Here is a 24250-nt window from a genome sequence, read left to right on the forward strand (position 1 = left end):
AGTGGGAGAACTTCTGTGCTGGAGACACCCCTCTGGGGCTAGACTTGCTTTAATGGGGCTTTGGTGCTCACTGAGTCTTCCCCCTGAGTGTGTCTTTTATGGTTCCATGGAGCTGCAAACTGGATGGTCCCACTATGACCTCAGGGCTTCCTGGCTCCTGGATCTCTAGGGAGGTGCTAATCTAGCCTTTGCCTGTGGCTATTCAGCAAAATACTCCCTGCAGGGCTTGGGCGGGGCGGGTCCCACGGGATCAACAGGGCGGGGTTAGCAATTATGGCTGCTCTCAGTCTTGCCCTCAGAGACTCTGCTTCTCAGTGTCCCATTAATCGCTGCAAGCCCCTTGGAGAGAAAGCTGCCCTAGGGTTCTGACTAATGCCAGACAGTCCCGCTTCTCCCGTATGAGTCTGAGTCCCTAGAGACTTGCCCGGAACTGGAGCTCAGAGCCTGAGACTCCCTCCGGATTGAAAACAACAACCGCACCCTCAGCCGCCAGCCCGCTCCACATGCACCTCCGCACCTTAGTATTTCACCTCCCCACTGTGCCTCCTCTGAGTCTTGATATGCTTTTCTCTTTCCTTCTAGTTGTAGAATTTCCACTCAGCCAGCCTTCCTGTGGTTCTGGATGATGTCCGTTCCGTCTTTTAGTTGTATTTTTGAAGTGGTTGTGCGAGGCAGCAATCTCCGGTGTTTACCTAGGCCACCATCTTGGTTTCTCCCCAGCACTGTTTGTATTAACATAAAGCTAGCAATAACCCAAATGCACTTCAAGAGTAGCATGAATAAACGATGGAATATTTATACAATGGGATTCTATATAGTAATGTGAATAAACAAACTATAACCACATGCAAAAAATATGAACAAATCTCTAGAATCTAATGTTGAGAAAAGTAAGTTGCAGAAAAATTCGGTCAGTATGAGTCTATTTATACAAAGATCACATGTGTGTGAAAGTTAATAATATACTGTTAGATATATAAACATATTCAGAAATACTCTAAAGGAAGTCAGTGTAATGATTAACCAAAAGTTAGAATATTTCTTATCTCAGAAAATACAAGGGATGGAATCCAGCAGGGGCATAGTGAGGACTTCAAGGTCATGCTTATATTTTTTGTTTTTGGGTTTTTGTTTTTGTTTTTTGTAATGTTCTACTCAATGTTTAATTAAATGTTTTTCAACCAGAACACTGGTAATTTATTTGATGCAAAAAGTTTTTTAGGTTGGCTTCTCATTTGTTTGCAATTATAAGAATGTGTTTATCCTAGAAGTTCATAAAAAATGATTATTTGTGACTCAACTAAAAGGCATGCTTTGCCAATAAAATTCATGAGTCTTAGATCTGGAAATGCTCTCAGAAGATAATCTGATGTGGAGACCTGTTTCAAAGACTGAAAATGTCCTACTGAAAATCCAAAATCTGGAGACAAAGCCATCCCCAGCCTACTCTCAAGCAGCTCTTAGTATTTTACCTCTAGAATAGCCTTTAGTATGTATGTCAATATCCTACTGTTGCCACTATCAGTTTTCAGGAGACATGTTCTATGTGGGTCAGATAAACCTGGGAAAGTGTTGTTGAGAATATATCAGGTGGACAGAGAAAGCCTTTTAGGGTTCAGGCAACAAAATTGGTTCAAATGCAGACTAAAGCAGGGGGGTGTTAATGTCTATACGTTTGAAATGTATTAAAAAATAAACAAAAACTAGACAGCCCTAACCAGTTTGGCTCAGTGGATAGAGCATCGGCCTGCGGACTGAAGGGTCCCAGTTCGAATTTGGTCAAGGGCATATACCTTGGTTGCGGGCACATCCCCAGTAGGGGGTGTGCAGGAGGCAGCTCATCCATGTTTCTCTCATAAGTGGGAAACTGTCTACCTCACTGCAGGTGAACACAGAAGTGGACTGAGGAGAGATGGAGCAGGGTATCAACAGAGGTGGCTACAAATGGGTAGAAATCACAGATTAAATCATTGGAGGCAGTATCTGGTTAGAAACCCAGGACAAGGAATTTAATAGAGATTCTCAACATGACGTCTTGTATTTCTCATCCTACAGTAAGCTGTAGTTATCCAATGTTAATGTAAAAAACATTCACACCTGTAAAGAATTTTTGTGACTTTATTGGAGCCAAACTGTCGACAATTGCCAGGAAATGGAATCTCAACATCCTATATAATAAAAGGCTAATATGCAAATTGTCCCCTGGACCAACTGGGAGTTTGACCAGGGGGCGGGGCTGGCCTGCCAACCTCCTGTGTCCCCTCCCTTCAGCTGCCTCTCCCAATTGCCCCCCCAACACCAACCACCCACGGCCCCTCCCCCAGTCAGCCCCACCCTCAATCACTCCCCCCCAACCACCCACGGCCTCTCCACCCCCCACCCCGGGCCATGCAAGAATTCGTGCACCTGGCCTCTAGTATTGGGATAATGCTCAGACTCCAGAGAATGGTGCTTTTTCACCTTGTTTTATATATTACAATCAAAGGAGGAGATCTAAGTGGGTCATGTGAAATCCATCGGTGATAGATTCCGGAGGCAGAAGAAAGCAAAGGAAGGAAACCTCTGAGATTGGATAAAAAGTAAAATGATAGACACATATTTCATTTACTTAGGTGGGTGCAGGATAGTTAACAGTCAACAATTAACATGATAACAATAACAGTGAAGGAATCTGTGGGCTCTGTCCTGGCGCCCAGGGCATTTGATTGTGCCCTGAGGGGTCCGGAAAAAAGGGAAGTTACAAGGATATGTTATTGTAGATGCAAAAGGACAATAGGCTCAGTTAAGGTAAAGATTGGCTTTGTCAGGGACGATACCAGCCTAGGTGTCTACCCACCATAACTGCTTTTAGTTTAAATTTTAATTTCAGACCATTCTTGTGGTTACTTTAGGTCTTTTAGTTTCCAAGGCCACCACATAGATCTTCCCTGAGCTTGTCAGGTTACCATGAGGCCCCTTTTATGAACTTGCCTTGGCAGACATGGGAGAGAGTGGTCAGGTAGTTGCCCACATTGTGAGCTGGCAGGTGAAGCACCTTCCCCAAAGGGGAAAGCAACAGTGAGCAGCAGGAGGGCAGAGGCTAAACCACAGAAGGCTAGTATATCCTGAAACAACCAGACCAGGAGGAGACCATTTAGGTCAATTCTTGGGGCTACACTTTGGGAATGACAAAGACATGCTGAAAAAATGCTAGAAAGTAAAAACAGTGACCAACATGGACTAGCTTTAATAACAAGTAAATAGGTAAACAACCGAAAGGTGTGTTGAATGGTGAGGAAACTTTAGATTTATAGTCTGAAGAAAATGATACTTAAGGGAAATAGAATCCCTGTGCTCTGATTTCTTACCGATGAAAATACAGAGAGACTTTCTCTGTATACTGTAATTCAAGTGAAAACTAGGGACAATGTCTGGAACATATCCAGAGACGGGCTTCAGCCAAATGTAAGGCAGGATTTTCTAAGACTTCAAGACCATCTTGAGAGGCCATCAAAGCTTGCTGCATCTGGAAGTGTTCCCAAAAGGCTGTTGCATGCTGGCAGGGGAAGCGAAATGGAGGCTTTTTGCACTGAGGAGTAAGGTAGAGCTCTAAGGCCCTTTCTAAGGTCAAGATTCTGTGGTGCTGTGACACTATAACACAAAACAATGTCTCATACACAGACTCTAGATCGACTTTTAGGCCACTGAAAAGCAACCTTTGGGGAGAAAGAAATGGAAAAAGAGAGAAATAAAAAGGCAGAGTGAACACCTACAAAAATCATTTCATCATCCCTGGGGAGGAGAGAAGGACCTATGGCTTTGAATCTACTGCTAGTTACAAACTTGGGCTCCTGCCCCTTCCCTGCTGTAAAAGAAAGATGGGGTGGGGGGAGAGAAAGAAGTCTTAAAGAATAATCATTTTGCTCAGCCAGGTGATTCAGTGGTTGAGCACCAGGAGGTCACAGTTCAATATCTGGTCTGGGCACATGCCCGGGTTGCGGGCTCGATACCCAGTAGGGGGTGTGTGGGAGGCAGCTAATCAATGATTCTCTCTCATTATTGATGTTTCTATCTCTCTCTCTCTCTCCCTCTCCCTTCTTCTCTGAAATCAATAAAAATATATTGAAAATAAGACGATTAAGCATTTCATATGACTCAGATTCAATGTAAAAAGAGAGGAAAACAAAAGGTTTTGGTACTGTCATTTAGAAAACAATTTATGGACACTCTCACACATATTGTTGGAGCCTTGGAGGACAGATATATAGGGAAACTATAAATCCAGATGTGCCCCTGCTTGTTAGAAGCACGCACAGCAAACATTAAACAAGCAAGTTCTCCAGGGTGGGGGGCCAAGATCACAGCATGATTATCACTATGATTTTCAGCTGTGGCAAATGTCTCTTTTTTAAGTAGGATTCTGCAGCACCGATGGTACAAAGATTATGCAGGCACCAGGAAGTAAAAGTACCCTGGAGAGCAGATTAAAAGATCTGAAAGAGGAAAATTAATTTTTAAGATGGACGAGAGAGGTGATTGGTTGCATAATAGAGGGCATTAGGAGAATATTAAGGTCTGAGGCCCCAGCAAAAAATCAGGGATCATGCTACATGCCAGCTGTCTCCTCTTCTGCACTTTTCCCAATCTGTCCACCAGTCATCCCTCTTCTGTACACTTTATTTTTAAACGTTATTGTTGAAAGTATTACAAATATGCCCCTTACCCACCCCCCCTTGCTCCCACCCCCTCTCCAGGCCTTCCCTGCTCTATTGTTTGTCCATGAGCTATGCATATGTACATATAAGTTACCTGGTTAATCTCTCCACACCCACACGCCCACCCTCTCAGATTTGTCAGTCTGTTCCATGCTTCTGTGTCTCTTCATCTATTTTGTCCATCAATTTGTTTTGTTTTTTAGATTCAACCTATGAGTGAGATCATGTGATACTGGTCTTTCTCTGCCTGGCTTATTTCGCTTACCTTAATACTCTCCAGGTCCCTCCAGGCTGTCTCAAAGGGTAAGATATCCTTCTTTTTTTTTTTTTTTATCCACTCATCTACTGATGGGCACTTGGGCTGTTTCCAGGTCTTAGCTATTGTAAATTGTGCTGCTATGAACATAGGGGTGTATGGTGTTTCAGGCTTCTTAGGATATATTCCTAAAAGTGGGATCACTGGATCAGAAGGCAGTTCCATTTTTAATTTTTTGAGGAAACTCCATACTGTATTCCACAGTGGCTGCACCAGTCTGCATTCCCACCAGCAGTGTACTAGGGTTTCCCTTTCTCCACATCCTCTCCAGCACTTGTAATTTGTTGGTTTGTGGATAGCCATTCTAACAGGTGTGAGATGGTATCTCATTGTTGTCTTAATTTGCATCTCTCGGGTGGTATGTGACTTCGAGCATTTTTTCATGCATCGCTTGGCCATCTGTATGTCCACATTGGAGAAGTGTCTATTCAGGTCCTTTGCCCATTTTTCAATTGGATTGTTTGTCTTCCTTTTGTTAAATTGTATGAGTTCCTTATATATTTTGGATATTAACCCTTTATCAGATGTATCATTGCCAAACATGTTCTCCTATACAGTGGGCTCCCTTTTCGTTTTATTGATGTTTCTTTTGCTATTCAGAAGCTTTTCATTTTGATGTAGTCCCATTTGTTTATTTCTCCTTAGTTTCCTTTGCCATAGGAGGTGTATCCATAAAATATTGCTATAAGAGATGTCTGAGATTTTGCTGCCTATGGATTCTTCTAATATTTTTATGGTTTCCCGTCTTACATTTAAGTCTTTTATACATTTTTAGTTTATTTTTGTGTATGGTATAAGTTGGTGGAACAGTTTCTTTTTTTGCATGTATCTATCCAATTTCCCCAACACCATTTATTGAAAAGACTGTCTTGATTCCATTTTATGCTCTTGCCTCCTTTGTCAAATATTAATTGAGCATAATGTTGTGTATTATCTTTATATAGTATCCTGACATCTGAAAAATGACAGGCTTACTTCCTTTCCAATTTGCATGCTTTTTATTTCTTCTTCTTGTTTTATTGCTGTAGCTAGGACTTCCAGTACTATGTTGACTAAGAGTGGTGAGAGTGGGCAACCCTGTCTTGTTCCCAATCTTAAGGGAAATTGTTTCAGCTTTTGCCCATTGAGTATGATGTTGGCTATAGGTTTGTCATATATGGCCTTTATTATGTTTAGATATGTTCCCTCTATTCCCACTTTGCTGAGAGTTTTTATCAAAAGAAGGTGTTCGATTTTGTCAAATGCTTTTTCTGCATTTATTGATATGATCATGTGATTTTGTCGTTCCATTTGTTTATGTGATATAACACATTTATAGATTTGTGAATATTGTACCAGCTTTGCAACCCTGAAATAAATCCCACTTGGTCGTGGTGTATGATCTTTTAAATATACTGCTGGATCTGATTTGCTCATAGTTTGTTGAGGATTTTAGCATTTATGTTCATCAGGGATATTAACCTGTAATTCTCTTTCATTGTAGGGTCTTTATCTGGTTTTGGGATTAGGATAATTGTGACCTCATGAAAAGAGCTTGAAAGTATTCCTTCCTCTTGGATTTTTTTTTAATAGTTTGAGGAGTATAGCTGTTAGTTCTTCTTTGGATGTTTGATAAAACTCCCCTTTGAAGCTTTTGGGACCAGGGCTTTTGTTTGCTGGGAGTTTTTTGATTACTGTTTCTATTTCATCAGTTGTTATTGGCATGTTCAGGTTTTCTAATTTTTTCTGATTCAGTTTTTCCATTGATTTTTAGAGAGAATTGAAGGGAAGGGGACAGACAGAGAGAGAAACATTGATGTGAAAGAGACACATCGATTGATTTGCCTTCCACACACCCAGACCAGGGCTCGGGATCAAGCCTCCAACCAAGGTAAGTGCCCTTGACTGCAATAGAATCTGGGACCCTTCAATCCACGGGCCGATGCTCTATCCACTGAGCCAAATCAGCTAGGGCATAAAAAAAGCATTTGATAAAATTTAACATCCATTCAAGACAAAAACTCACAGCAAACTAGGAAGACAGGAACTTCCTTACCCTGATGAAGAGGATCTACCAAAAGCCTACAATTAATGTTACATTTGATGGTGAAAGATGAGTGCTTTCCTCTATGATTGAGACTAACTGAAAGACATCCATTCTCACCATTATTGGCAGTCCTAGCTATTGCAATAAGATAAGAAAGAAGAAAGGCATGAAGATTAGAATTGTAGATTAGATTAGATTGTAGATTATCCTAAAGAATCTACAAATAACTCCTGAGGTTAGCAAGGTTGCAAGATACAAAGTCATAACACAAAAAGTTGTATTTCTACATCCAATAGCTCTAGAAAATGATATACTTAAGTATAAATCGAACAAAACATGTAGCAACTCTGTATACTGAAAAACTCCAAAATGCTAATCAAAGAAATAAAAAAATGACTTCCCAAAATAGAGAGATATACAGTGTTTGTGGATTGGAAGATTCAAATAGTAAAGAAGTCAATTCTCCCCAAATTGATCAACAGATTTAACATAATTCCAATGAGGATCCCAGCAGGCATTTTTGGTAGATATAGACAAGTTTATACTAAAATGTATGTGGAATTTATATCCAAAACAATTTTGGAAAAGAAGAAGAAAGTTGCAGGAAGTGCAGTGCCCAATTTTCAGACTATTTACAAAGCTACAGTAATCAAAATAATGGGGCATTGGCAAAGACATAAGCACATAGATCAATGGATCAGAATAAAAAACATAGAAACAGACTGGCAAAAAAACGGCCAATTAATTTTTGAAAAAGGTGCAAAGGCAATTCAGTGGAGTTTACTATATGTCATATATACCTTAATAAAGCTGTTTGTTTGTTTGTTTGTTTTAAAACAACAACAACAACAAACCTGTGTGTTCTTTTCGCAGTATTTTTTTTTAAATTTTGGGAATGCTAAATACATGAAAAGAGACCTTTGGGATTCACAGAAATGGAAAAATATTTGGGACACTGCAGCTGTTCATCCAAGTTTATTTTTCCAAATGTAAATGCTATATGAAAAATGTTCTGTTACTTACGCCTCATGTAAGCAGTGTCCTTAGATCCTAGATTAAAAATAACTTATGAGAATATAAAATAATACATTTCAGATTTTACCACTGATTACAAATGAATTCAAAGAAAAAAAATCAAGGTTATTGATAGTACTTGTTATTGATAGTACTAAGGAAATCAAAGCCCTTTGTTACGGAACACAAATGATGCAAGTTCCTTGAAATGAAAGGACATTAGGACACTTGAGGGCAGTGAGAGGTTTTTTTTGTTGTTTTTTTTTTTAAACCCTAAAAACCATGCTGGCTTGGAAAAGCATAGTAGGAGACACCCACGTCCACTTGAGCTTACAGTAAATGATCTGACTCAAATTGCTAGTGGCCAGTGGTTACCTAACAGTCATAGCCAGCAATTTGTGGGTGTCGGTCACATAAAGTCCTGTGAGAGAGACAGAGAAAATAGCTAGTCAGCCCTCTACAAGGAACAGAAATGTATGCAAGTTGTTTTTTGGGGAAGAGTTATAACCATGCATTATATTTGCACTGTACATTACAAATCACTTCCCTAGGAGAGCAGGTGGCATTGTTCATATTTGGCAGATGAAAGCAGAGGTTAAGTTGGTCAAGTTCGTCCAGCTAGTAGACGGATAATGATGGTTACCATCTTTTTGTATAACCTTTTTTAAAAAATGTATTTTATTGATTTTTTACAGAGAGGAAGGGAGAGGGATAGAGAGTTAGAAACATTGATCAGCTGCCTCCTGCACAACCCCTACTGGGGCTGTGCCCGCAACCAAGGTACATGCCCTTGACCAGAATCGAACCTGGGACCCTTCAGTCCGCAGGCTGACGCTCTATCCACCGAGCCAAACTGGTCAGGGCTGTATAACCTTCTTTAGTAAAATGTCTGTTAAAATATTTTGCCCACTCTTTAAATTGGGTTACTTGCTTTCTCAAAGGGTAAAAGATTATTCTTTTTTACTTGAGACACTAAGTTTTAGAATGGTTTCTTATACAGCAGTAGATAACTAAAACACTCCCCAAGCTTCCATCATAGAAGTCAGCCTTATAGTTCACTTACTAACCTAGAAAGCTCTGTTCAGCAAGAATCAATTTAGCAGCCTCCTGGCTTGGCTCAGTGGTTGAGCATCAATCTATGAACCAGGAGATCAGGGTTCGATTCCCAGTCAGGGCATATGCCCGGGTTGCGGGCTCGATCCCCGGTATGGGGTGTGCAGGAGGCAGCCAATCCATGATTCTCTCTCATCATTGATGTTTCTATCTCTCTCTCTCTCACCTTTCCTCTCTGAAATCAATAAAAATATTTTTTAAAAATTTTAAAAAAGAGAATCAATTCAGCAGCAGAAAGAATGCTAAACTAGAAATCAAAATTATGGATTAAGTTCTAGCTTAGCCATTGTGTGTGTTAGGTCCCCCAAATGCACATTCTAAGACAAGGTACAAGTGCTTTTTTGGGAAGAGACCCCAGGAAGCACTATGATGGACTGAGGAAGAGAGATAGGGAAGGGAGGAAAGGCAGTAAGCGTACTGTTTACTGGTCAACTGCTTTGGGCAACTGGGGCTCCATCCATCTCTCACTTTGATCCCAACACCACCCTTATGTAAGTTGTTTCCCCATTAAATCTATTCTTAAATGTCAGTTTTACCTTTATTTCATCCAGAAAAAATAATGTTGTCAAGGTGGGGTGGGGGGACTGGTGAGAGGATGATCCCTGCCAGACATGAGCTCTCAGATAGCCTTGTTTCTACAGCTGCTTCACCTCAAAGAATGTTCATCCCAAAGCAGGGGCCCTCAATTAATGTCAACTCTTGTTCCCACCAAGGGTCATTCCCAAAGCCCTGGAATCTGACTCTTCACATCAACAGACAGACAAAAGGAGGTCTAGCTTTGAAACCAGCCAGTGGAATCAAAGCATTGGCATATGGTCCTCTGAAGGCTTAACTGTTCTCCACAGAGGTCAACTGAGACACAGTCAAAATCCAAGAAATGAGGAAGGCCGAGGCCACATCACACCAGAGAGCTATAGAGCATGCTAGGGAGATGCTGAGCTGGAGAAGAGCTCACTCTTGCACCACGTTCATATTTGGGGGTGATCAAATCACCTCTGTTTTCTGGAACATGAGGCAATTCTGCTTCTTTTCAGTTTGTTTAGACGGCAAAAACAAATCGATAACTCACCCATCCACATCAGCTCTTGAGTTCTTAAGGCCTCACCATCATTTAAATGAAGACAGACCAAAGATCTGGGCAAGAAAACTTAGGGGTTCCTCTCACCTTACCTGCAAACCTCAATGTTGCTGGGATTTTCAAACTAAGTGACAACACAGTATTTACAAACACTAATAGCACAGAATGAAAACAGTTCACATTCAGAGCCATGACTGGGAACACTGCTGGCCACTATATGGAATGGTGCAGGAAGAAACTCTGGAATGAGAGGGAATGAGCTGAGTTCTGAGAAGGAATGCAAAGATGTCCTGCGCTGAGAGGCATTGCCTAGGGACAGGCCACAGCCTCAGATCTGAAAGCTTCCAGAGGCTTTCCCATGTCAAGGGTACCAGCAAAAGCCATTTGGATCTGGCTGGCCTGGAAAAATGGGTTGGGGATTTGGATGAGGAACTTTTCGTGGGGGAAGAAAGAAGAGTATTCTAAAGGGAGGTAATGTGCACCAGGGAAGAAAAATACATCCCAAAAGCTGTTCCCAGCTTTCTTCACATGTTAATACACAAAAACACATGTTAAAGAACACATGTTTGCAACAGCCAAACGTGGGTGGCTTTCAACTGGAGGAAACTTCTAACCAAGTATGCCCATAACTGTTTAGCAGGATAGATGATGGTACCAAAGGTTGTTTTTTTTAATTTTCCTTTTTCCCCCCTTAAGCCTGCAATGGTCATTGCCACCATAAATGCTTCAGGAAATCTAATGTCATCCTCTCAAATATCTTGTCCTGAAACAAACAAAAAAAACCACACCAAACAGTTTCCTTTAAAAACAACAAATGGGGCCCTAGCCAGTTTAGCTCAGTGGATAGAGCGCCAGCCTGTGGACTGAAGGGTCCCAGGTTCCATTCCAGTCAAGGTCACATGTCTGGGTTGTGGGCTCGATCCCCAGTAAGGGGCGTGTAGGAGGCAGCCCATCAATGAGTCTCTGTCATCATTGATGTTTCTATCTCTCTCTCCCTCCCCCTTCCTCCCTGAAATCAATAAAAATATATTAAAAATAAAAACAACAAATGGGAAGCACTAGTCTAATGAGATGTTCTGAGAAAAATTGGAAATGTTCACATCGGTGGTTCTCACATTGTAGAATGCCCCAGAATTACTTAGAGGGACCCAAGAATTTACATATCTAATAAGTTTCAATGAGCTGCTGCAGGTCTGAGGACCATACTTTGAAAGTAGAGGAAGGGAGAGGGAGAGATAAAAACATCAGTGATGAGAGAGAAACATCATTGATAGGCTGCCTCCTGAAGGCCCCCTACTGGAAATTGAACCTGCAACTCGGGCATGTGCCCTTGACTGGAATTGATCCCAGAGGGTAACATGGTACATTAGCATATCAATGACCCTGCATAGTCCTGCAAATCAAAAAACCTACTTAACCCAGCACAATTTATTTAGAATGCATTGTTTCCCATAGAACAGCGGTTCTCAACCTGTGGGTCGAGACCCCTTTGGGGGTCGAACGACCCTTTCACAGGGGTCTCCTAAGACCATCGGAAAACACATATATAATTACATATTGTTTTTGTGATTAATCACTATGCTTTAATTATGTTCAATTTGTAACAATGAAATTGGGGGTCACCACAACATGAGGAACTGTATTAAAGGGTCGCGGCATTAGGAAGGTTGAGAACCACTGCGATAGAACATCTGTGAATCTCTCTGGGAAGCAGAGCTTCAAGGAAGCCAGTTTGGAAAATGTTCTACTAGTGATGTTCCTGACCATCAGTAAGATTACAGGCTTCTGAAGGAAGAACAACTTGTGAAAGACAGATATCCAAGTCATGCCTTCAGCAGCGATCCGGGGTCAGGGCAGTAGAGGGCTGTGGGCCATACCACCTAGCAGAAGCTTGGCAGGGCAGCAGATATGGAGAGACCCAAGCCTGCTGCCCAGCAATCAGGCAACATCAAGGAAGTCTGTCAGCAGGTAGCAAAGGCCCATCCACCTTCAGCTTTGGATTAGGACACCAGGTCTTTTTATAGAGACAGGAGCAGCTCTAAATCACACCAGTGTGGATTTCTGAAGAGCTGAAGTTTTTCTAAGGGACAGCTTAGCTGCAGGACAAAGCCTTGCAAGGACCCTGTTACCAATCACTAGAGGTGTGCTTGGCTGCTGCTGGCAGAAGGACTTAACAAGAGATGAAGTCAGAAGCCCTCTAAGGGTGGGACTTGTGTTTTAGTTAGAGGGGAAGTAGGAACCTAAAGGCTGCTCATGCTTATCTCAGGAATATAGGAGATGGGAAAGGAAGTCTAGAGGATGCAGTGATGAAAGCAAAGCCAACAGGAAAAGGGAGAAAAGGAGAGGAAGGGAGTTATTGTGTGGTAGTTTTTAAACAAGCAATCCACCCTGTCTTGGCAAAGGGCTAAACTTATTTTTTTAGTATATTTTTATTGATTTCAGAGAGGAAGGGAGACAGAGAGAGAGATAGAAATATCAATGGTGAGAGAGAATCATGGATTGGCTGCCTCGAGCCTTCAACCTGGGCATATGCCCTTGATTGAAATAGAACCCGGGACCCTTCAGTGCACAGGTTGACACTCAATCCACTGAGCCAAATCAGCTAGGGCTGTGGGGTTGTTTTGATGGAAATGCTCTGAAATTGTGGTGACAGATACACAAGTCTGTGAATGTACTAAAATCCTCAAATTAGTTTAAATGAGCATTCTATGGGATGTCTCTATAAAGCTATTAAAATGTTATCACATGTTGGGGAATAGCCAAGCAGCCCCAGGTTGAGACCCTGAGATTGCAACCAAGTGTCGATATGAGCAAACATGCTGTAATGTACCCCAGACAGGGGCTCAGTGAATACTCAGTGTCATTAATTCTTGCCTGCCTAACCCTGGTGCCTGGCATCATGCCTAACATGTAACCACCACTCAAAAGTTGTGTTCAATAACTGCCTGTGGGAGTCACCAGACTGAGTTATAAACCCAGGTCTTCTAACTTTCTGTGTGACCCCAGAGAAATTCCTTCATCAGGCTGAGCCTCGGTGGGGTGGGGAGTGGTCATCACTAGGAAGCAAAGTGTTGCCTCTCAGGTGCACCTCCCAGTCTGAAGTTCCACAGTTCCATGAATTAGGTGGCCAATGCAGGGGAGCTTGGTTGTGGGTAAGAAACACCTGAGGGAAATTAGATAGAGCCTGAGACAACCACAAGATCAGGATCAGCCAGAGGCATGCTTCCCAGCAGATTTCATTCCACAGATCCACTGAGAGCCTTCCATGAGTCAGGTCCCTGCTAGGCCATGAGGGCACAAAATGAACAAGACTCTAGTACCTGATCACATGGTGGGGGCATCAGATTCATCAGAGTAGCTAGTGGTGAAACAACCCCTTGGAAAGCTGAGTTAAAATATAAGTGGAGAGAAAATTTCAACATTGGAAATTTAAAGGAATCAGAGCCTTTGTCTGACAAATGCTGAGTCAGTGGCAACAAGTCAGAGTTCCTACACAGATGGCCACTGTGGGGGCAGAGTCTCAGAAGATGGACCACACCAACACTTCCTCACCACTCCACAATGAGCCTGCCAAACCTTGGCTCAATTCTCAATCTGTGGCCTTAATTTAACCAGTGTTTTTGAACATACTTGGATCCTAGAACTGGCAGGATCATTCAGCTCTGCTACCCACACAATAAGTGAAAGGCCAGTGTCCTCTGTCCAAGGGTCCTGAGGTGCAATCGGCATTGAAAAGATAGATGTTCACAAGGCACAACTGGAAAGACCCTGCAAACAGCCAGTGGCAGCAGGGGAAACAAATCCCTGATGCATGTGAGCCATCACAGTGCAGGTCACTGTAAGAGCAGGGAAGAAGAAATACTGCAGTCATATTTCAAGGCTAAGGCAGAAAGTCCTCCCTCAATTCTATGTTTGCATCTGTGTGACTATTACTCATAAAAATAGTTTTAAACCCAATATACTCAATTTACAATCCCAAACCTCTGGGAGAATCCAAGCTATTATGTCCAAACCCATTTATCGTCTCCCTGGAGGACAATACATAAAGAGACATCCAGTATGAGCAAAGGATTATGGGTGAGTGAATCATTCAGCCTGAGAATGAGTGATCCAGAGGTTTCTGAGGCCAGAGGGCCATGCAACCATAAGATCCAGGTGCAACCAATTATCATCTGGAAAAATTGGGAGCTTAGCAATGCTACCAATGACTTTTCTTTTGCACAAGTTTTATGCTTAAATCTTTATCTGAAAACCCTGTCCCTAGAACTCTCCAGAGCCTCTAAGTCTCCAAGAATAGTGTCCTGGGTGATAGGAAATCCAAGAGCCTCAGCAATTTGCTGTGCCCTGAATTGTTGCCTGCTCAGATGGATATTTTGTCCAGGGTACTGCAAATTTCCTGACATTTTGCTACATAGCATTCTTTTTTCTTTGGGAACTATCCTCTTGGAAATTCTGGTTAAATCCTGCAGGAATATTTTACATATAATGTGCTGATTCCCTGTCACACTTACTTCAATCACTCAATCAATCAATTCACAAATATTGACTAAAGATCCCCTCCAATGCCCCATACACTATGCTAACTTGCTAACTGGTGGGCGGGGGAGGGGGAGAGAAGGGGTGTACAACCAGTTGCCAGCCCAAGCCTGAAGGCAATTCCAGTCTATGATTATATCTGCTTTGTTTGCTGTTGCTTTTTAAATGAGAACAGGAAATTTTACCACTGGTTATAACTCAAGAAGACTACCTGCTCATTAATTCAATCAAAGTTTCACTATTCTGGCAATTTCATCTTACTTTGTATGTTGATTTTTGTGCCCATTAAGTGCACATTCTCTCATAGAATTCGTGAAGACAATCAGTGAGCAGTGGTTTTGAATCAGGATGGAAAAAGAACACCCACACAGATTTTTGTTTCCGATTTCAAAAAGTTCTTAGAGAGGCCCACAGATCTCCTACTTTAACCTTCCATGAGCCCATAGTGCCGTTATCTTTGGCATCAGCATCTATCAGCATCATTCTTCAGTATCCAGGCCCAATGTCCCTCCATGGCTTCTCTTTGCACTCCCAGGCCCATCAACCCATCTGTGTTATAACATTGATCACCTTAGATAACCCAGTGTCTATTTTTCCTTAAGGCAGAAAGTTACTGACAGAAGGAATTCCTTCCATTCTTCATCCTAGTATCCCAAACACTCCATAATTCAGCGTCCACTTTGAAAAGTAAATCTCTGGGTAGATCCCAGGTTTCATTGGAGAAGGAAGAAACTGATTCTCTTTCAAAACTAAGTTCAAATATCCAAGAGAAAGATTCAGGCCTAAAAACCCCTGAAACAATGGCCTATAAAAGCTGACAGTCACGAGGTCACACAATCGAGAACCAAGGAGCTGGCCTGAGAAACTCCCTATGAACTGGAACTCAAGAGAGGTTATTATTCACACTGCTTTTTGTATATGTTTTTATTGGTTTCAGAGAGGAAGGGAGAGGGAGAGATAGAAACATCAATGCTGAGAGAGAATCATTGGTCAGTTGCCTCCACATGCCCCCTACTGGGATCGAGCCTGCAACCTGGGCCTGTGCCCCAACCTGGAATCAACTGTGACCTCCTGGTTCATAGGTCAATGCTCAACCACTGAGCAACACTGACTGGGCCACACTGCTTTTGGGGAAGTGAATCTTTAATCTGGGTATTAATCAGAACTTGGCTGCTACAATTCCATACTTTGCTATAGCCTGGCAAAAGTAAACCTTCTTCTGTTTAAACTCAATCTTCATTTTCAATTACCCATTTCATTTGTGTTCTCTGAAAGGGTAATTGATGTAGCACACATTTGCATTTACTAAGGAAACTAACCATTTTGGAAGGGGCCAGAGCAAAGTGGCCAACAAAAATAATAAATGCAAACTCCAGCTTGTGGCTATAGTCAGTCTCTCATCTTACAGCCCCCAATAGAGAAAGTTATGGCCTCGACAGAGGATGTTCGTGGATTTAAACACAACCTCTATAGCCAGTAAGCCTTAGTCCAGTGATGGCGAACCTATGACACGTGTGTCAGAGGTGACACACGAACTCTCTTTGGTTGATTTTTCTTTGTTAAATGGCATTTAAATATATAAAATAAGTACCAAAAATATAAATCTTTGTTTTACTATGGTTGCAAATATCAAAAAATTTCTATATGTGACACGCACCAGAGTTAAGTTAGGATTTTTCAAAATACTGACACGCCGAGCTCAAAAGGTTCACCATCACTGCCTTAGTCCCTATGTATGTAGATTCATGGTGGCACAAAGTCCTGTTTACCTGTGCATGTGTTTCTCTCAGCTCCTTTTCTTTTCAATATCAAATACCCAAACTACAGGGAACTATTAACTCAATAAGCACAAATATTCACCTGGCTCAAGGTGCTCAAGTAGGCACTGTGGGAAATAGGGAAGAAGGGTAAGACATAGTATTCCTCTGCCTTCAAGAACTCAGAATCTAGAAGTATAGGCATACCTCATTTTATTCCACTTCACTTTATTGCGCTTCACAGATGTTGTGGGATTTTTTAAAAATCTTTATTGTTGAAAGTATTACATAGGTCCTCCTCTCCCCCCCCGCCCCCCCTTAACCTCTTCCAGCCCGCTCCCCTCCCCACCCCAGGCCCTCACCACCCCATTGTCTGTGTCCATAGGTTATGTAGATATGCATACAAGTTCATTGGTTGATCTCTTCCCACCTACCCTCCCCTGCCTTCCCTCTGAGGTTCAACAGTCTGTGCTTCTATGACTCTGGGTCTATTTTTGATCATCAGTTTATTGGGTTCATTAGATTCCGCATATGAGTGAGATCATGTGATATTAATCTTTCTCTGACTGGCTTATCTCACTCAGCATAACAGTCTCCAGGTCCAGTCATGCTGTTGCAAATGGTAAGAGTTCCTTCTTTTTTACAGCTGCATACTGTTCCATTGTGCAGATGTACCACAGTTTTTTGATCCACTCATCTGCTGATGGGCACTTTGGCTGTTTCCAAATCTTAGCTATGGTGAATTGTGCTGCATATATCCTTTCTGATGGGTGTTTCCGGATTCTTAGGATATATTCCTAGAAGTGGGATGAGTGGGTAAAATGGGAGTTCCATTTTTAACTTTTTGAGGAATCTCTATACTGTTTTCCATAGTGGCTGCATCAGTCTGCATTCCCACCAGCAGTGCACGAGGGTTCCCTTTCAGTCCCTCTTCTGAAGTGGGGGTGTCACTGGAAGATGGGCAGAATTTGAACAGACTAGATGGTTGGGGGAAAGCAGTCCAGGTACAGGAAGCCGTAATACCAAGAAGTGGCAGAGTAATTTTGTCAACTGATTACATGTTTTAAATCCAAATAGAAATTTCTAGCCTAGCCTGAGACTTTAATTGTATATCCTGAGCCAGGTGTTCTGTTCCTAATACATATCTCCAAATGTGGCATTTCAGAAGACTGCTTTGGCTGGTCTGGTATGGTATGGCTTTCAGCAAACCTCATTTAGCTTTCCTGACTGGCCAACATAAACTACATTAACCACCTTTCTCCAGGTGTAAGATTCATGGAGTCTTTTAGTGGCCATATGACTCATTTCCACCTTCAGCCTTGCTGACAGAAGTAGGTGCAGTGATCCTCCAAAACCTCAGATGTAAATAAGGTTTCAAGAGTTCATTTCACAACAGAATCAAAACTCTTCCTCTTATACATGTGCAAAAACAATCCAATGCAGAGAACTTGACTATATGAACTTTCCACTCATGTTATGGCTTTTTGTTTTGTTTTGTTTTGTTTTGTTTTGTTTTGTTTTGTTTTGTTTTTTACACTAGAGGCCCAGTGCATGGATTCATGCACATTGAAAGGAAATTAATTAGAAGGTGGCTGGTGGGGCTGGGTGAGACAAGCCAGACACACCCTGGAGTCAACTTCCCGTGGTCCCTCTTCTGGGGCAGCACCGGGGCTTGAAGGGTGTCTGTGAAGTGAGCAGGGTCCCTCCAGCAGGTGGGGTCCCTTGGCCTGGCCTGCGGAGATCAGGCTGAAACCAGCAGTCCAACTTCCCCTGAGTGGTCCTGGAGTGTGAGAGGGCACTCTGCAAAGTTGCTGTTGCTGGGCAGCTCCTGTGTTGAGCGTCTGCCCCCTGGTAGTCAGTATGTGTCATACCTACTGGCCGGTTGGCTGGTCACTTAGCCTTTTATATATAGATAGATACTGTGTCTTTGTTAGGCTGCAAAGAAGCCTAAACTTCTAGGAGTGGGAATGGGAAGGATTACTCTCACTTGGATAGATTTGCTGTGAAATCGCAGCTGGTTATATAACTAGGAAACTAATGGGGCCCTAGATCCTCATCTCCCTCTTTCAGAGGTTCTTGACTGTGGGCCTCTTACCTTCTCTCTTACTGGAGACATGATGTCTGCTTGCTAAGAGGGTGCCTCAGAAATGATCTTCAAAATCTTTCTCCTGGCACATAGGGTAATTTGCCTCAGGACCTGCTGGCCGAGAGTATCTCCCTTCCCCAGCTTTCCAAAACTTCGGGCTTGGAGTGAAACCCCCATCTTTGAATTCAGTAGCCCCAGCCGAGCACATTTCCTGAGAGACTCTGTGGAGAGGAGCCAAGGAAGGACTTTGAAAGGTTCTCCAATTGGTTTCTGCTCATGTGAGGTCTGAGCAGAGCCTGAGGACCAGTGAGGAATCAGGATAGGCCAGGGATTGCGAGGAGGAGAGCTGTAGCTTCTAGCAGGGGGCAGCCTGCCTGCTGGCTGGAGGAGCCAGGCCAGCCAGGGAGAGTAGTGAGTGCCCAGCCTGGAAAACCCATGATTCTGTGGGTGGCTGGGCCCTGGCATCAACCCACACTATACAAGGGTGGAAGCTGAGAGAAAACAGAGTGGAGGGCAGAGAAAGGGAGTGATGGCAGTCAGATGGAAAAAGAGAAGAGGCCCCTTGGCTGAGAAAGGCTCCACCAGATGTACAGGCAGCTGAAAGAAGCCTCCTAATTTAGAGTTCAACGGCCTCTAGCTAGTTTCTCAACTTCTCCCTCTGCTTCCCCTCCCCCTCCGAGTTCATTTTCAACCTGACTCCTGCTAAAGGGGATGGGAATGGCACTGAGGATAAAGTCTCCTTTCCACTTTTCCCAGAATCAGTTCCTACCAAAGGCTTAAACTTGCAAGAGTCAGCTCAAAACACAAATGTTCCTTTTTATCACTTCATACATTTGTTTGACTCATTCATTTGGAGATGTGCAGAGAATTTCCAGCAGCCATTCCTATGTCTCCCAAGCACGTATCTGGGGAAACCCTGTCCCCACCCCCCCATCCCCCATGAGATCCTTCATCTAAAACTCAGTAGGTTTGTTTCTCAGACCCCAGATTTAAACTGCCCACTGTGTGGATCGCAAAGCCAAATTTGGCATGCCCTATCTATGTCAACCACTCTCTCAGGGATTTCTTCTCAGTTCCATGGACACAAGGGTGCATCCATGTTGCCCTGCTCCCCTGAAACTCTTTGCTAACCTAAGACTCCCTGATGAAGGAATAAGCTTGAGGTTTTTATTATTTTATTTTATTTTTTAAAAATGTTTTTATTGATTTCAGAGAGGCAGGGAGAGGGAGAGAGAGAGAGAGAGAGAGAGAGAAACATCAATGATGAGAATCACTGATCTGCTGCCTCCTGTATGCCCCTACTGGGGATGAAACCTGAAACCTGGGCATGTGCCCTGACTGGGAATTGAACTGTGACCTCCAGGTTCATAGATCAATGGTCAACCACTGAGCCACGCCCCTCGGGCAAGCTTGAGGTTTTTAAAAGGCATTTCTAAAGAAGGTTTTGCTGCCCAGCCAGCATGGCTCAGTAGTTAAGTGTCGACCTATGAACTGGAAGGTCACAGTTCAATTCCGGGTCAGGGCACATGCCCAGGTTTCAGGCTCGATCCCCAGTAGCGGGTGTGCAGGAGGCAGCCGATCAGTGATTCTCTCTCATCATTGATGTTTCTATCTATCTCTCCCTCTCCCTTCCTCTCTGAAATCAATAAAATATATTTTAAAAAATAAAGAATTGGCTCATTGGCTCAAGTAGTTCTCCAATACCAGGAGAACTCTAATAAATACCAGGTTTCCTTTAGAATCTAGAGACCACGCCCTCAAGAAGCTACACCCTTTCTCCCTGGGGCTAACAGAGTGCATGCCACATGTCGCCACATGTCACCACGCTCAGCAGGCACCTCTCTCCCAGAGGCTCAGACTTTCTCAGAATCCCCAGCTAGAGGGGTTGGGGGCAGTAGTCAAGGCCCTGCTTGTGCTGTCTGAAAGAGTACGCAAATGACCCAGCCTACAGCTTCAGGGGATGGCCCAGGACCTCTGTGGGAGGAGGTAGGGGCTCCTTTCAGGACTATGGGACTACCTGCCAGACCCCTGAGACCAGGCCCTGAGCAACCCCGTGTAAGGAGGCAAAATACTGGGTAGTGAGAAACTGATAGTGGGAAAGGGCACATTGTAAGAATAGAGCCACTGTTGTCTAATCATTATTCACCACATAATCACTATAGATGAAAGGTTTTCTTACAGACCCTGGGACACTGGAGAATGAAACGAGGGTGTAAAAAGATAAGATGCCTGGATGGGTCCATGACTCAGTAAGGAAATACCTTTAAGAACAGACCAAGGACAGGACACGCTTTGATTTGGTGGCTGTGCCCAGACCCTGACCCCCTCCGGGAGTTTTTCTCAGGAATGCTGACAGTCCTCTGGTCCCAGGAACAGGCTGAGCTGTTTGTAACATCACGGATTAGCCACCTTATTATCGGGCTTTGAGCTCCTAAAGGCCTGACTGCGGACCCTCCTTCCCCTTTCCGTTACACTGCAGCCCGCAGCTGCACATAGCTGTCTTCTCCCTCCTGTGTATATAACCAGCCAGCTGGCGAGGGGGTCAGAGCAGATTCTTGTGGGTGACCTGCTGCTCTTCCCCTGCCGCCCGCAAGATTGGAATAAACGCTCATATAGGATTCAACCCAGTCTCTGCTGAATTATCTCAAGTAGTGACAGGCAGCGGGGACCCATTGGTTGTCTGGCTACAAAAGGAGCCCGCACCCAAACTTCTTGGAGTCGCCTTCTGCTCCGATATGGCTCTACTTGGACCCCTGGAACATCAGACACAGAGGGGACTGGGATCCCGGCCCCTCTGGATGCCTGGCGAGGGGCTGGCAATGGTGCCCAAATGGGAGGCTCCCTCCTCCTCCCCACGTCCCAGGGCGCCGAGAAAGGCTTCCGACACAAACAAAGGGCACCCTCTGCACCTCCCTCCGTCCCCTCCTCAGCGGAGGGGGGGTTACCCCTGCCCTACCTGGGAAGCCGAGGGTAAGCGGGATTGGAAACAACAGCAGCAGCAGCAGCGCGGGGCCCCTCATGGTGCTCCAGCCCTCAGCTCAGCTCTGCAGCGCCGCGCGCTTCCCTGTCGGGAGGAGACCAAGGGGCAGAGCTGCAAAACTCCTCCTCTCCTCTTTCCCTCCCTCAGGCTTAGGGCCTGCCCTCCTTCCTCAGCCTCCCTGGAATGCTGGCGCCGTTGGGGCTCCCACCCACCCTCTTCTTCGGGGCCAAGCGCTTCTTCTGACCACCCCCCCCCTCCCCGCCGCCCCCAGGAGCAGTGATATCTTTCTGTTCTCCAAGTTCAAGCCTTTTCACCTGAATACACACAGGTGGACCAAATGCCTCCCACATCAAGGGTCCCCAGCACAATGTCATTGATGTAGGAAGCTGCATGAGTCTCATAGAAAGAGAAGGGGCAGCCCTAGCGGGTTTGGCTCCGTGGATGGAGTGTTGGCCTGTGGACTGAAGGGTCTTGGGTTCAATTCTGTCAGGACACATGCGGAGGTTGTGGGCTCGGTCCCCAGTGTGGGGTGTGCAGGAGGCAGCTGATCAATGATTCTCCCTCATCATAGATGTTTCTATTTCTCCCTCTCCCTCTCCCTTCCTCTACAAGGAGAAAGCCTTAACTCACCTCTGGGAGGACATTTTCCTTACTAATCTTGATGATGAATTCCCAGAAAAACAGTGATTCTTGGGAGATTTGGAGGCTGGAAGGGAAGTAGTGGCCATTTTGTAGCTCACATATGGTGCAGATTTGCTGACTTACCTCATTGGTATGAAGCAGTAATTGGGCCTGCAAGTGCTCTACCTTCCCCTGATCCTCCTTAGATTGCTTCAAGTTGTAGGCCAGGTGAGTGTGTTTAGCAGTTGTGACAAAGAGACCCACTTGTGCTGAATATGCTCATCACCGTCAGTGGCAACAAGCACTAATATGAGTTCCAGTCTTACTCATGGTGCTCCAGCTCATGCTTGTTGGTTCCAGCCTGCTCTTGATCTCCCCCCTCCAATTTATACCTTTCCTTCCCTACTGCCTATCCCATGAACTTCAAGCTCCAGTATTAGACTCAGAGACAACAACAGCCATACAGAAACTACTTAGCAATCCCCCACAGTTGCATAAGAGCAATTACAAGTAACAAATGCATATTGGCCTTATGCAGTATATATCTTCTACTGATTTTGCTGCTCTGGTAGAACATGAACTGATACACGCAAGGAGCCATTATGGGGCTACAATGAGTTTAGTTTCGAACATGTTAAGATTGTGATGCAGGTGAAACAACAATGTAGAAGATGCCTAGTGTTAAAAATTTTTTGAAATTCAGTAGATAAGATGAAGAGAGGAGTATAGATTTGAAATGCTTGCATGGAGGTAAAAGCTGAAGCCATTGCAGTGGATGAGATCCTTGAGGACACTGAAAATAAAGGGAATAACAGGGAAAAAAGGATATACAACTTGAACAGGGAAAAGTGAAGGAAGCCATAGCTTCTGGATCTTGACAAGGGGATATCAGAGTCTGAAGGGCATTTTATTTTTTTGCCAGATAAAACCTGTGTAAATATATACAAGGGGCCTTCACCCAGGACTAGAGGCTGAAAGAAAATGGCACAAAGTGAAAACACATTGGTTAGATCCTATGACAAAATCTATTTTCTATAGGATTGAGCCCAAAACTTCAAAGCCCTAACCTTGGCTTGTAGTGTGGTTTGTGGCACTAAGCTCTCAGCCTAACAGAGGAACAGAGAAGCAGGAGTCCAGGACATTTCTGAGGCAGGAATACCTGACCGTGATAATGAGGGAACAATTTGTATCCAACAGGCTGTACATTTGAAAAGGAGTGTAACTAGCATGGGACTGGGACTTTGTGCATAAAAACTATCCTCACAGCCCTGGTCAGTGTTTCTGAGTGATTAGAGCATTGGCTCACCCACCGAAGTGTCATGGGTTTGATTCTTGGTCTAGGGCACATACCTGGCTTGTAGGTTTGCTCCCCACTTACCAGTCAGGGTGAGTGCAGGAGGCAACTGATCGATGTGTCTCTCACATGGATGTTTCTCTCTGTCTCTCTCTCTCTCTCCCCCTCTCTTCAATTCTCTCTGAAAAGCAATGGAAAAATACCTTGGGCAAGGACTAACCAAAAAATAAAATAAAACTATCCTCAGACACATGCCTCTGTCGAACTATTATGATGTTGATTTCCTATAGAAGACCCCAGTCCTCCGTCCAGTGAGGTCCACTCAGGGCCCTGCAGAGGTAGTTCTGGCCCTTTCTCCCTTTATTGCCAACAAGATTCCTAGGCTGCCAACTTTGAAGATGGTGCAATTGACACCCTAGATAAGGCTGCATCCATTGAACTGTCTCCCCACTCCTCTTAATCCTTTGCTGATTCAGTTGATATTGGCACATCCTAGGGCTTCTGTCTTTTAGAATGCTGATTCATTCAGAAAGCATGTGCTGGAGGTAACAGCCTTGTCACATGTTTCAAGTCAAGGAAGGATGTGTTGGAGGAGAGAAAGCTTTCATTTACTCTCTTGTAAGCAACCCAAAGGTTAGCATCATTGTGAAGACTTAGACTGGAAAATTAGTCCTGGAGGCTAAATAGAGTTTCCAGTTGCAAGAAGTACAGTAAATATATATCCCCTGAATGTGT

At 43.8% G+C, this 24250-nt stretch overlaps 1 protein-coding gene across 4 annotated transcripts in view; it reads right to left on the reverse strand.

Moving 5' to 3' along the window:
* SRPX (sushi repeat containing protein, X-linked) overlaps window positions 1–21691 on the reverse strand; it is a 77148-nt gene extending 55457 nt beyond the window's left edge. For all 4 annotated transcript variants that reach the window (XM_006090553.2, XM_023755367.1, XM_023755368.1 and 1 more), the window contains exon 1: window positions 21577–21691. In XM_006090553.2, the coding sequence (XP_006090615.1) occupies window positions 21577–21640 (64 nt within the window). In that variant the 5' untranslated portion in view covers window positions 21641–21691. The remainder of the gene's footprint in view (window positions 1–21576) is intronic.
* Window positions 21692–24250: the final 2559 nt, after the last annotated feature.

Source organism: Myotis lucifugus, unplaced genomic scaffold (assembly GCF_000147115.1).
Source record: "Myotis lucifugus unplaced genomic scaffold, Myoluc2.0 scaffold_76, whole genome shotgun sequence".
In the NCBI taxonomy this organism is placed as follows: domain Eukaryota; kingdom Metazoa; phylum Chordata; class Mammalia; order Chiroptera; family Vespertilionidae; genus Myotis; species Myotis lucifugus.